Here is a 14,064-nt window from a genome sequence, read left to right as displayed (position 1 = left end):
GGGGGGGGGGGTTGCTGCTGCGCACGCGCGGTACCGCTCCGCCGTGGCCCCGCCCTCTCCGACTCCATATTGAGGGTGGAGGAGACAGGCGCCTCACAAAATGGAGGCAGTTGGTGCTTTGCAGAGCGTTGGTTTGAGGGAGGGAAGTCGCAGGCGAGGCTGAAGAAGAAAAAGCCCCCACTTCCTCTGAATGTGTAAAGATATTTGGGAACTCCCTTAAAATGCTCATGGAAAGAAACAGTAATTTAGCTGCAAGAAGGCTGAGCTTTCCCCTCCTCAAACACACTGCAAAAACTGAGTGCTGTGAAATGATGCGCTGGCTCACGGTATCGGCGGAGTGGGAGGGAGCTCGCTAATCCTGTTGCAGCCTATGTAGTAGTTACAAGGGGGAGGAGGAAAAGAACTGTGTTGTGCAGGGCTTGCTGCCCAGAAGAGTGCTTACAGCTAGTGCATTGCTGAAGGACTAAGAAATAGCATTCTTAATGATAGAAACACTCTGAAAACCCTAGGCACTCTTACCTCAGTAAGAACAAAATGCCTGAAAAAATACCTTTTTCCATAAGAAAATGTTATCTTTCGTATCTGTGGAGAACTCCTATAACATAGGGAAGTTCTGAGGGTAATAGCTTCTCCCCTCAGAAGAGAGTGTCCACAGTGTGCAATTTCTGTTGGCTTTGGCAAGTTGTAGCAGGTGGTTTTCTTCATGAGAGCTGCAGTTCATGCATATGTAATAAAAATGTAAAGGAAAAGCAAAACCATTTTCTGCCAGGAGTGACCCAAAGAGTTCTTTTTTGCTTTTTTGGGTTTTTTTGTTTGTTTTTTTTGTTTTTTTCTCTCCCCAGGTAGATATGGTTTGAATTGCTAATGGACAACCCCATAACCATAAGTAGTGTCAGAAAACTGTAAAAAGTCAGTGCCTTAATTTGAAAGTTATTACCCAGAATACTGAGGCTCTCTTGCTCAGTCTTGAAGGTACAAATAAGAGCTGTGATTTCCTTGCCAGCTAGCKCTCCATAATCTTAGATGTTGTTGTACTGCAATCTGAACATTATAAAAGGATCCTAAAAGCAGTAAAAGAAMCCTAAATTGGTGTATAGTTGAGAAACTGTTTTTCCATTTCTTGCTTCACAAATTTCATTGCTTTCAATGGCAGATGTGCAATATGTTTTTGTGACTGACCTTCCCCCCTTTATTTAAACAGTGACAGGGGCTAAAGCACTTCACCTGTGCATTTGAAGCAAAATGCATGTGAAACTGTACGAATACAAAGATTTATATGTAAAAGACTGATTTGATCTGTCTAGTTCAGCTCTCTTAACTTGTACTGCTTCTAATCCAAATTAACTCACTGCAGAGGCCACAGTGGATCCTGTTGCACATTCTTGCTGCAGAATCGAAGTCATGTAGCAGCTCTGGCCAGCGCCTTTGCTATGAAGTGGTTTAAGTGCACAGAAACAATAACAAGCAACTATATTAAAGTCTTATTTATAAAAGTTGCCTTTGTCTGGGGGATGGGAAAAAGTTAAAATGACTTTTGACAAACTTCTGTCAAATGCATGTGGGTATTTCCTGCCCTACTAAAATAGCTAACATTGATAGACAGCAGAAGCACTTGGGCACTAGTAAGCCCATATTTAAGGGTGCTTTAGCACATTTTTAAATGTGGCTGATCAGGTGTAGGTGATACTGTCAAGAGCTCAATTATACTGACATTTGTTTCAACTGTGCTTGTTAAGATACTAGTCTTACTCCAGTAGTTAGTCCCCACTTGTGATCAAATTCCTAACCACTTCTTACAGTTTTGTTTTCTTAAGTCCAGACTGGCTCACATTTAAGAGAGATTTCCTACAACACTGAAAACCAAATAAATACTTCTATGWTCTTGTTTGTGTGATCTCTCAACTAAGAAAGTTAGCTCAATACAAAATTTACACTTTTAAGGAATTAAGAATTAATGTAAATGTTTTAAACTGGATACTACAAAAGACTGGACCCTCAATTTGGATATTTTATTTTGAACTGTTTTCTTAAGCTTTCGATAGTTTCTCATGGTTATATTTTATAAAAGTGTTAAAACTTCCTTTTATCTTGCAGTGATTTTTTTTGCAAGTCCCTACAGAGCAACTTGCAACTTGAAATTAAGATAAACGTAAAATGGAAGCACTTTGGGGGAGGAGAACAGAACAATTTAATACACTGAAATTTCTTCTTACTGTTTGCATTTGAGCATTCTTAAGTTGTTAACTAGTAACTGTTTTAATTAAAACCATACCTCATTAAATGTTAAGCTTGCCACGTTGCTGTCTATTAAAGTCATTTGTTTTCATGTAAATATGTTCTACTTTGTTTAGAATGTACACAGATCATTTTTAGTAATTCTGTGGAATTTTAACTGTGACTTGTATTCAGAAATATATTTGATTTTTTCCTTTTGTAGGGCCATGAGCCTAAAGAGCCAGAGCAATTGAGAAAGCTATTCATTGGAGGTCTGAGTTTTGAAACAACAGATGATAGCTTGAGAGAGCACTTTGAAAAATGGGGCACACTCACAGATTGTGTGGTAAGGTGTCAAATATTTCTACTTTTGGAAAGATATAGGTACTTAATATAGTATAGAAATGCAGCGTCTCTTCTGTGTCTGTAGGTTATGAGAGACCCACAAACAAAACGTTCCAGAGGCTTTGGCTTTGTGACTTATTCTTGTGTGGAAGAGGTAGATGCTGCAATGAGTGCCCGACCACATAAGGTTGATGGACGCGTGGTTGAACCAAAGAGAGCAGTTTCAAGAGAGGTAAGTTAGTGTTTCGGTTAACTTTATTGTTTCTTAATATGTGCCTAGTTATGTAAAGCACTGAATATCATTTTTGATATTGCAGGATTCTGTAAAGCCTGGAGCACATCTCACAGTAAAGAAAATATTTGTTGGTGGAATTAAAGAAGATACAGAAGAGTATAATTTAAGGGAATACTTTGAAAAATACGGCAAGATTGAAACTATAGAAGTCATGGAAGACAGGCAAAGCGGGAAAAAAAGAGGCTTTGCTTTTGTAACTTTTGATGATCATGATACAGTTGATAAAATTGTTGGTATGTAACTCTTTAAAGAGAAGTGGCATGGGGGATAAATTAACTTTAGTTCTCAGAAAAGCAGTGAAGGGAATGTAATGTTTTCATAAATCAACTGCTTGACTATTGCAAGAAATGGGGTAGATTTAATACTTAAAGTATGCTCATGCCTTGCAGAAGCATTTTGTTCGTGTTTTATGGTGTATTGTTTGTAATGATTTGATTTTCTAACTTTTTCAATTTTACAATTATTTCTAGTTCAGAAATATCATACTATAAATGGACACAACTGTGAAGTGAAAAAAGCACTCTCAAAGCAGGAGATGCAGACTGCTAGCTCTCAGAGAGGTAAATTTAGAATTATGTATGATAATTTTATATCACTGATTTTCAATTAATGTAACTTAAGTAAAATTTTTTTTTAGGTCGTGGGGGTGGCTCAGGCAACTTCATGGGTCGTGGAAACTTTGGAGGTGGTGGTGGAAACTTTGGCCGAGGAGGAAACTTTGGTGGAAGAGGTAGGTGACTGGAACGTTTCTCTGAAATGTGACTTTTCATTTGCTCTGTCTGTTGGCTTTAATACTTGATGTGTGTGCAGGAAAAAAATCTCATCTGTTTTGTGTTCCAGGAGGCTATGGGGGTGGTGGTGGCGGTGGTGGGAGCAGAGGAAGCTTTGGGGGTGGTGACGGATACAATGGATTTGGTGATGGTAAGTGTATTCCTGCCTTCCCCTCTCCCTCCCCTTTTTTTTCTTAATTTTATAACTAGCTTTATATCTTATTTCCATCTTGGAAACCAGCTCTACTTTGGAGGTAGTTTTTTACCTTGTTGAGCATCAAGAGTTGCAGGTTACTGRTTTTGTTTTGTTTTCCCTTATACCTACTCCCAAAAGTGTGCTTGGGGGGGGATTTTTTCTCCGCATACAGCCTTTAAGTAACCTTGTGTCATAAGGTCATGCTTCRTGTTGTGAAGCAGCTATATATCATTACTGAGAGCAGTGGAATGAAGATTTAGATAACATTTGAGATGATTAAGTCTGTGAAGTAAAGCAGTGACCAGCTATCTCTTTAAACAATGCCAGAACCTTCTCTAACTGTAAAGACTTCTCATACAGTGGTATTATCTTCTCCAAAATGAAGTTGAGGAAGAAAGCTGTGGAAGTTGCCAGTCAGCTGTAGAAGCAGCATTTTCATTGAAACAAATGGCAAGATAACCTGTAATTACATGTGTCCTGATACTACAAACAGTCATGCTTAGTGATGTTAATTTCTCTGGGACTATTTCCCAATTCAGAACTACTCCATAAGTATGTCTAAGACCAGGTCAGCACCTTGAAATATTAAGTCCTTTATTTTTTTTTCCGATCACCAAAAGCTTATCTAAAAGATCATCTAGTAGTTTTGGTGCAAGTTTAAGTAAAGCTGTACGTCCAGATCAAAACTGTAAACCACAATTCTTTTGAAGGCTTTGCTTACTAAATACTTCCAATTTAGAGGTGTAAAGAGGATGGTATGTAGTACTAACAGAAAGCCACTCATGTAAAGAGGCAGTTAACACAGTTAACAGGCGGTGGTTGTAGTGTTACATCTATGCAGTTTGCATGAGTGAGAATGAAATTTAGTATTACACAGACAAATGTTTTCTATTTGGACTAGATAATTCAGATAAATTAAAATTCTTTTACTGTTTTTAAAGATGGGCTTTATCTTACCAGTATGTAACTTTGATGTGCTTAGTTTGACTCTTCTCTTTTTTGAAGGTGGCAACTATGGAGGTGGTCCTGGCTATGGCAGCAGAGGAGGTTATGGTGGTGGTGGAGGACCAGGATATGGAAACCCAGGTGGTGGATATGGAGGTGGAGGAGGAGGATATGATGGCTACAATGAAGGAGGAAATTTTGGTGGTGGTAAGATGTCAATTCTAGTTAGCCACACACCCCCTCCCTTTTTTTCTCTCTATATATGATCAGGCCTCAGTTGTACCTCATGCCTGAGGTACAATAAYATGTAAGAGGACTTGTATAGCTAGGTCTTAACAGAGAAGATAATATAATGTAAGGAAAGTTCTCTCCAATCTGGATAAGCTTTGCTTAACCTATACAGAATTGTTTTGCCTGAAACATATCTTTAAAGAAGCAGCAGCTGTTTGGAGGTAGAGTAGGAGAAAAGGGAAAAAACTTTACTAATARCAAGAGAAAAGGATCCTCTGACTCTACCCAGCCCAGTTCAGACTTGTATGTGAAGTTATCATGTAGGTTTCTATTTATAAGGTTTTCACAATTTGAAGGGCTCTGTTGCTGTCAGCTCTCACTTTATGCTGTCTAGATTCTTTGCCTTGGTGATTCTAAGTTCGTGCAAGCTCGCGTTCTCGTGCTCTCTCTCTCTCTCTCTCTCTCTTTTAGTGTTTTCCTATGAGATGAGTGACTCAAATTACATTTATAAAAGCAGGGTTTTTTGCTGTGACCAGACTATATCTGACTAAACTCACATTAAACTTCTAACACTTACTCTCTAAAGAATTAGGTAACCTCTGCATATTTTTAAGACGGCTATCCTTTTTTGCTGTACGAGGCTTGTATGGTCTACAGATAAAAAGGAAGTCACTTAGAATGCTAGTGACCATTATTCACATTTCCCACTGTAGATGATGCAATGTAATGTAATGTATTGGAATAAAGGCCAGGACTGAGTTACAGAAATTCGCTGCTAAAGATACGTGTCAGTCATGGATGATGGTAGTTTCATTCCCCAACATAACTGTGCTGGTAAAAAATCCTTTATTGTAGGGCAGTGAAATGGCTCAACTCCCAATTCTTGAACACCAATTAGTTAGACTAATAGAACACTGCATTATGGTAATAACTATTTTACAGCATTAACTAGAATAAATCCTTGATAAAAGATTAATATCTTCCATTTTAATGGCTAACCAAAATATTGCTAGCTGTGTCGTGTTGAGTAACCAGTTCAGCAGTGTTCCTATTCTTCGTTAGTGTTGTATCTTCCTAAAGAATATTCTGAATTGCACAGTTAATTCTTAAATTTAGAGCAACTTCTGTGGAGGCCTGCTATGATGGGCATGATGTTTCTGATCAAAGTATCCCACAGTTGAAAAAACAGATTGGAGTCTTTATTACAATGGTTGGGGAAGGAGTAGTAAGAATTTGCAAGGACTAGTACAGGTTTGGGGAGTTAATCTGTTGCAAAATCTGTTGAATACTAATACATTCATATATATAAATACATAAAATTTATTACAATTCTGTTACTTTTCAGAGCAAATAAATTGTGTGTTTGGTTTGTGGTTTACATTGTCATCATACATGCAAAGCACTCAGCAGTGGAAGAATGACAGTGCAACTTAGGTGCTTTACTGATTTTAGAGGCAATCATTAAATATGGCCTACTGTGTTAACTTCAGATTGCCTATTCCAGTTGGTTTAAGTTTTCTAATATTGTCTGCTATTTTTCACCTTCAGTGAATTGTTTCTGATCTTAAATGCTAAGGGTTTTCCCTCATTGGTGTACTGTGAGTAGAAGTAGCATGCAGAATGTTTGCATTTCTATTTTAGGTGGTTTTAAACAGCTGTTGAAATTAGTGTTGAATCCCTAAGTTGACAAGCTTCATGTCCTAAGTATTGAACACAAGTGGGTTTATGAATCTGCATTTGTTTCAGGTAATTACGGTGGCAGTGGAAATTACAATGATTTTGGCAATTACAGTGGACAGCAACAATCTAACTATGGTCCCATGAAAGGTGGTGGAAGCTTTGGTGGCAGAAGTTCAGGCAGTCCCTATGGTGGTAAATACAGTTTATATTGAAAATTCTCTTGGTTAAACTGTCTTATTCATATATTTCAAAATACATACTTTTTTTGTAGGTGGTTATGGATCTGGAAGTGGAAGTGGGGGCTATGGTGGTAGAAGATTCTAAAAATGCTACCAAAAAGGGTAGGTGTAATGCATATTTATAATGATGATGAATGATGTACAACTGTTCACTGAGAGTAATAATTTTCTTATCCTGTATTCAACAGGCTACAGTTCTTAGCAGGAGAGAGAGCGAGGAGTTGTCAGGAAAGCTGCAGGTTACTTTGAGACAGTCGTCCCAAATGCATTAGAGGAACTGTAAAATCTGCCACAGAAGGAACGATGATCCATAGTCAGAAAAGTTACTGCAGCTTAAACAGGAAACCCTTCTTGTTCAGGACTGTCATAGCCACAGTTTGCAAAAAGTGCAGCTAATGATTAATGCAATGTAGTGTCGATTAGATGTACATTCCTGAGGTCTTTATCTGTTGTAGCTTTGTCTTTCTTTTCTTTTTATTTTCCCATTACATCAGGTATATTGCCCTGTAAATTGTGGTAGTGGTACCAGGAATAAACAAATTAAGGAATTTTTAACTTTTCAATATTTGTGTAGTTCAGTTTTTCCACATTTAGTACAGAGAATTCTATAACAGAAATAAAATGTAGATTAGGGTGTTTCCTTGTTAGTTAATAGAGAGGATTAATGCATTTCTCAATTACTATTTTGTATTAATTTAAAGTTAACAATAGAAACACCTATTGATTTGCAGTCTTAAGGGGTCTAGTCTCAGTGTATATATGTAACTGTCATTGACATGAGTTACATAGGCATACAGAGGGAAAACATCTGTATGTTGCATTATAGTTTGTTTAGATGTATAACTAGGATTGAGTTACTCAAATTAGTGTTTGTGAATTATAGAACTAAGATTTACCTTCAAATGAAAATTTCAAATTACTTTTGGTTTGTGCATATTTTTTTAATTTGTAGTTCTGTATTAGTACTAGCGCTTCAAGAAAATAAGGCATGATAAATATTTTAACAAGACCAACTTTAGCCACATTCAAGCTGTCTCCAGTCTCATTTGAGATGTGTAAGAGATAACTGCAGTTGCTCAAGTTTTGGGTGAAGAAAAAAAGAAACTTGTTTTTTATCTTTTTATTTATTGTAATTCCTGAGAAGTTAAGGGGGGAGGTTGGGGGGGGGAAATCAAGTGCCTGTTGCCTTGGGATATACAATGATTCTGTCAAATAAAGCTACACCGTGGGGAGGGCGGCTTGGAATTTCAATCTCCTTCCCCTTCGTTTTTCCCCATTTCCCTCTCCCTTACACCAGATTGCACTGTTCCAATTAAAAGAGGCGTCATAGTGAGAGTAATAGGTATGTTCCAAAATAACTTAATGGCTATATACTTTCTTGCATGCACCCTAGGCAATTTTCTGGACACATTCTTCTGACTGGGAGCCAAGGGTAGCACAGGTGTAATCACTGACAGTCCCAGGTAATGCGTTCCAAAAGCCCATTCATGATGGGCTAAGTAGTATAGTTCTTAAGCTTTTTCCCTTGTGAGTATGTAAGCTCAGATAAGAGCTTGAAGATCAGAAAAACACCCACAACTTAGTTTGTATTTTACTAATGAGAAGCACTTCCCACAATATAGAACAAAACATTGTACAGTCTTAAGTTTCCATAGGTAAAATGATAGTGTGTTACAATTTGATTTGATACACTGGAGTAGCAAATCTTATCAGCACATATGGCTAGAAATTGTACTCAATTCTCACTTCTGACTTCCAAATTAAGGCACTGCCATCTGTCCTTTTCTCAGCTGATCTGACTCTTCTCTCAGCTATTGCCAGGACAGTGCTTTCTGTCAATTTAGACTCAGAAGAGTAGGGTCACAGTCAATAGAAGAAATGCTCAGACGCTTGACAGTATACGGTATTGGAATTATTCTCACCTGTTTCACTTCTGGGTCAATGTGCAGTATAAGGTAAATGCAATTCCAGTGTAGGAATGAATCTGCAAAGATGTATGAAATGGCTCAAGTCATAATCAGTCATATTAATAATGAATTATAATTTTAAGAAGCAGAAAATGAGTGTGTTGTTGAAAAAATTAAACAATGTTATTTAAACACTGTTATTGGAGTGTATTTAGACTGCAGTATACTAAAACAAGGAACCTCTGTCAAGACTGGTAGACTCCGAACTGGATTTCAAAGTCTGATTATTCTTTTCTGTGGAGTTTTAAAAATATCTAACTTAAAAGCAAGAATTGGTGATTTAGTGAACACTTTYGTTGTTGTACATACTTATTAAGTTGGGCTTGGTGGGGGGAGGCTGTATTTCAATAAAGGCATTTTTTTAAACAACCCCTTTGGAGTTTGAAAACACATTCAGAACTTGAAAACACATCTCACTAGGGAGTGAGCTACCTATTTACTGACTTGCTTTGTACATTACTACACTTAGGAGAAGTGTAGACTTGCAACTGGGGCCTGCATCTGATTGCAGGGACAACTGGAGGATGGGTTTGATGTCCCTTCTGAAAATTGATCTGATATTTCTAAATTTCTTAGAATGTATTGACAGTGTTCTTTTTAACAGGGCCTCTTGTAGCTGTACTGTGACAACTGTTAACTTTGAAAAATAGTGTCATAATAAACTTTATGAACAAGATCTGTATGCAGCCTTTTAAGAGATGGAGTCTGTAAGTGACTGCTTTGTAGGTGGGTGGGATAGCTTAGCTGTTGTTTGTGATATGGAAAAGTGTAAGCTATAAGGACAGTGATTAACCAGCTTTAAAGAATCTAGGATGTACTTCTTTGATCCATACTTTGCTAAGGAGACTCATAAGACAGGACTTCAGCAGCCTATTGAGTATGGAGAAGTCAGCATAATTAAAGAATGACAAGGCAGCAGGAGCAACAGCTTCAACTCCAGAAAAGTGAAGGCATAATATACTGTGCTGATAGTGAGCAGCTTTCCAAAGCTAGTTAAATCTGCTTATCACAGCTGAAATAACGAAGAAAGTCTAGCAAGAGTTCTTCACCTCTTGGAACCTCCTTGAGTGATAGCTACTTGAGTTGACTCAAAATCAATAGGTCTAGCATTTAGACCTGAAAGGAAGGGCAATGAGCATAGGTAAGGTTTGCCTTTAAAATTTTTCATGAATTAAAAAGAGTAGTGGGAGATTTTTTAACAAGGTAAGAGTAATTTCTTTAATTTTCAGGTTGAATGAGAAGCTGCTGATTGACAAAATGGGGAATGTCTTGCACATCCTCTTCAATTGGAGGTTTCTGACTGGGTAAGATTTGTAGTGTTTAGTAAAACACTTGTTTAACCCTTATTTCCTTCTAGGCTTTCCTTTAGCAGCCTTTTAACATGAAGGAAAGCCTTAAGTTTTAGGCAAGTATGAAAGCGTATGTCACCCAGTAATTCTTGATCTGCATCAGGCTTGTTTGCAGATGTAACCTATGTTGAAGAATCTTGTGTTCTGAAAGGTATGAATGCTGTGTGTCTGAGATCAGCAAAATTGAAATAAATGCTTTGAAATAAATGCCTTGTTATACTGAGGAGTGTACAGTCAGGTTTGAGAAATTGTCCATTAACTTGTAATAAAAATGGAAGTCTTAAAGTGTGACATAAAAAGGTTAAGACTCTTCAGTTCTTCATCAGGATTCACAGTAGCATGTAATGTAGTGATTCTGCAATAAAGTAAACACTTTTTGCATTGATTAGAACAGTGATTTGTCCTGTAATAAATGAACCATGGCTTGCCAAGTGATTCCTTTTCAGATACCTAGTGCTTTCAGGGTAGTTTAGTGAGTCTAGTGTTGTAAAGTGATACCCAGCTGAAAGCAGAACTGCTTTTAATTGGATGACTAGCAATAAAAATAACTTCATGGAATCTGCTTTTATGCATGTGGGTTCTTAACTCTGGGAACATATTTTCCTGTTCTTGTGTATCTTACAGACTCACAGGTATGGAATATTTTTTTTGTTAGTGCTTTCTGTCTAGTACTTAAACTGCTAACAATAYGTATTTGAGTCTGGTATTTTTGTGAAGTGAGTTTTTTTGTGTGTGTTGACTATGCCTAAGTTACTCTGAAAATAGTCAAATGGAATACACTTTTGCATTTCAGTTTATCTTAAGGCTTAGGTATGTTCAGAGTGATTCCAGCATTTAAACTTGTAGCCTAGTGTCTCTAAACATCTAGAAAGCAAACTCTTGAAATTGCAATGTGTACAATTAAGAGCTAGCATGATGTAATATAAAGATTTTCCTATAATTAGAATGTTCTTGTGAAATGGAAGTCTCATAGTGACTGAATATATGTATATTTTTTTAAGTGACTTTTTTTTTTTTTTTTTTCTTAGCCAAAGCTGAGCCAAAATTAATGCTGCAGGGAGGTCAGTCTTGTCTTAAATACATTATAGTAGATACCATACCGTTTAGGTGACTAGCTTTTTCTGTACCTTTACTTTTCTTCTCCAACGCAGATACTGTTTCATGGCCAGCACTTTCTCGGATTTAGATATGAAACTTGTTTAATGCATGCTGTATGGCTGTTATTCTTGTACATGGAGTCCGTTCCCTAACAGGTTCTAACTAGTTACTTTTTAAATAGAGCTATCGAGAGCAKGAACCCTGGTGTGTAAAGTGCAACTGAGGTTTTTCTATAGTAGCTGCCATTGGTTCCTAAGCTGCAGTTCTACAGAAATTTGTTCAATACCTAAAGGTATTTGTTAACTTGAAAGCAAGTGGTATTTCCAGTATTAAATGCATTTTTCTCCAAAAGGGGCCCAGCATGATGCAGATGTAATAATATTTTGTCATTAGAAAACACTGAAATTAAGCATATTGTTTTAACATGGATAGCCTTTAAATATTGTAAAGTGGGAAGGGGAGGTCCTCCTAGCCTTTTGAGTCTTGATTGTGTGATCTATTTATTGACTTGCTGTCTTTAGTTCTTGTGTTTGGGGGATTAACATGTATTCATATACTACCATCAACACTGCACTGGAATATTCACTCATATCAGTCTGATCTCTGACAAATATTTGTATCTTGTGTGGAGCATGAAAGATCTTGAGTATCACTCAACTTCAGATATCTGATGGATGATTTTTTTTCCTACTGTGGGTGCTACAGGTTGACATCTCTATCTAAGATTAGCTTTTTCCTGAACTAAAGTAATCCAACTATCTCCATAGAAGAAAAATGGCCTTCATGTAGAAGATAATATCGCAAGATTGGAAACAGAATAATGTATTAAAATAACTGGCAAAGACTTCAAGAGCAATGGCGCTAGTATGGTGAAATTTTAATACTTGTGGTTAAACAAGTTTAAAAATAGCATGGATATTAAAAACTTCAGTATAGTCCATAATGGATTGAAATTTGTTGAAATACTTCATTTTTGTATCAGAATAAAGTGTATATTGTCAAATGACTTACAACCTGAAATGTGTTGTCATCGGCTTTGTTAGTGCTGCAAGGAGCACAAAGAAGTTTTAAATTATTACAACCAAATAAGTAATAGGGTCATCTTTCYACTCAGGACTGTAAGTCAGAAGCTACGTTGTCTCAGCACAGTGCCTGAACTTTAGTTTTAACATCTTTGCAACTGAAGGTTTTGACCAAAATGTGAATCATCTCCAAATGGAACCTTGTCAGTGTATGAGGTCAGGATTGTGATGCATTAAAATGTATAGGAGAGCTTGGCACTGTCACTAGTTGTTCCTAAGCTGGGTATTTTCATGTGTACCAAAATCATCTACTGTGGAGTATGKTTTTTTTTCTTCATTTTGTTGGATATTTCAATGCAAATATAACGATCATTGTGTTCATCACATGAAAAATACTGTTTTTAAACCATGAGTGCAAGTTGTAATGGTGTGAAGTTACTTCAGAAAGATTCTTTGATGGAATCCGGACAGAACTTGCTGCTTCGTTAACTGTTTGTTGTTGGTATTTGTTTGTTAACTGCTGTTCTTGCCTGGTAACAGAACCAGTTTTCCTGATGCTTGGTTTTAGAAACATAGGTTGTATAGTACGACAGTCCCCTGCAGAAGCTGTAAGGGCTTCACCTAGGGCCCTTGCTTTAGGGTTAAAGGAAGAACCAAAATGGGGGCCTCTGAGGTCTGTTTTGTAGCCAGCTTGGTTTGTAAAGAAAATGGTCTGTCTAAATGCAAGATTAAAATATTTTAATCAGAGACATTTGATAGCATCATTAATAGGAAACAAAGTCAGGAGCTTTGCCTACGTTCTCTGTACTATACCATCAAACTAGCCTATGCGTTAGAGCTACTTTATCCATCTTGAAAGACAGTTMAGGACAGTAGCTCAGTGTGCTCCTTCTTTAATGCTTGTGCACTAAAATTGCCATGCTTAAGAATGACTTAGATCCTCTTACTTAAGAATGTGCCTAAATCTCACATTCCTCTACTGTTTCAGTGAGGATTGACTGTCCTTAGTGTTCTCATTCCTGGGCAGTATTGGAGGCAAAGTTGTTCGAGGCATGCTTGTACAACGGCAAGAAGAGCRCCCCTCGCAGTGCAGCAGTGGCTGGTTTAGCTGACCTGGTGCCTGGCCTCTTCCACAGAGCAAACAAACCTGCTCCATCAGTCCAGTCTAGCCCCTAGTACTCKAACCACTGTTACTGGCTGTTTGCTCCAGAAAGAGCAGTCCTCAGCRTTGGAATGTGGCAGCCCTGTATTTTATAGTCTCAAGGAGTGTGCAGCAGAATGAACTGACATGTTAATAAGGAAGGAGGTTGGCATGAACAAGGTAAGTGGCCTGAGGGTGCGAGTTGCATCACCTGGATTTCCATTTTTTCCAATAAATATTTTCYGCAAGAACATAGATGTGACTACTTAAAGCAGCAGGGTTCCTAGTACTTCTAGGTATGTTGTTTTGCAAGCAACTGAGCTGACTAATGTCCATCCATGGCAAAATGGGAGCAGTCTCCCTCCCTTTCTTCCCTTTCCCTGTTTTGTTGCATGAGCTTACCTTTGTTGCAGCGCTTATGCAAAAGCACCAACTGCTTTCTTATTCCAGGGCAGTTTTCTGTAAGCTGATTCAACTTACCAACTCTGCATAAGTGTCTTAACCAACAATTAGTTTGCACTAGGTGGAGAACATGCAGCTGTGAGGTGACAGTGAAGGAAGCCCCTTCCCCT

General features: G+C 37.6%; 1 protein-coding gene across 12 annotated transcripts in view; it reads left to right on the top strand.

The window, feature by feature from the left end:
• The window catches only part of HNRNPA3 (heterogeneous nuclear ribonucleoprotein A3), an 18,802-nt gene extending 5,704 nt beyond the window's left edge, over positions 1-13,098 (top strand). For 7 of the 12 annotated variants that reach the window (XM_085322429.1, XM_085322389.1, XM_085322379.1 and 4 more), the window contains 10 exons: positions 2,438-2,560; positions 2,645-2,791; positions 2,877-3,087; positions 3,325-3,414; positions 3,492-3,584; positions 3,665-3,775; positions 4,826-4,972; positions 6,743-6,868; positions 6,948-7,017; positions 7,104-9,251. In XM_085322429.1, the coding sequence (XP_085178555.1) occupies positions 2,438-2,560; positions 2,645-2,791; positions 2,877-3,087; positions 3,325-3,414; positions 3,492-3,584; positions 3,665-3,775; positions 4,826-4,972; positions 6,743-6,868; positions 6,948-7,000 (1,101 nt within the window). In that variant the 3' untranslated portion in view covers positions 7,001-7,017; positions 7,104-9,251. Of the gene's footprint in view, positions 1-2,437; positions 2,561-2,644; positions 2,792-2,876; positions 3,088-3,324; positions 3,415-3,491; positions 3,585-3,664; positions 3,776-4,825; positions 4,973-6,742; positions 6,869-6,947; positions 7,018-7,103; positions 9,252-10,111; positions 10,455-11,259 lie in introns of those variants that run through there. The other 5 variants (XR_014897945.1, XR_014897944.1, XM_085322403.1 and 2 more) reach the window with 5 other exon arrangements.
• The last annotated feature ends 966 nt before the right edge of the window (positions 13,099-14,064 follow it).

This window comes from Rhea americana, unplaced genomic scaffold, assembly GCF_003343005.1.
Source record: "Rhea americana isolate MKP2758 unplaced genomic scaffold, rheAme1 scaffold_12, whole genome shotgun sequence".
Lineage (NCBI taxonomy): Eukaryota > Metazoa > Chordata > Aves > Rheiformes > Rheidae > Rhea > Rhea americana.
Note: the sequence above shows the minus strand (reverse complement) of the source record. Positions and strands in the feature narration are given on the sequence as shown.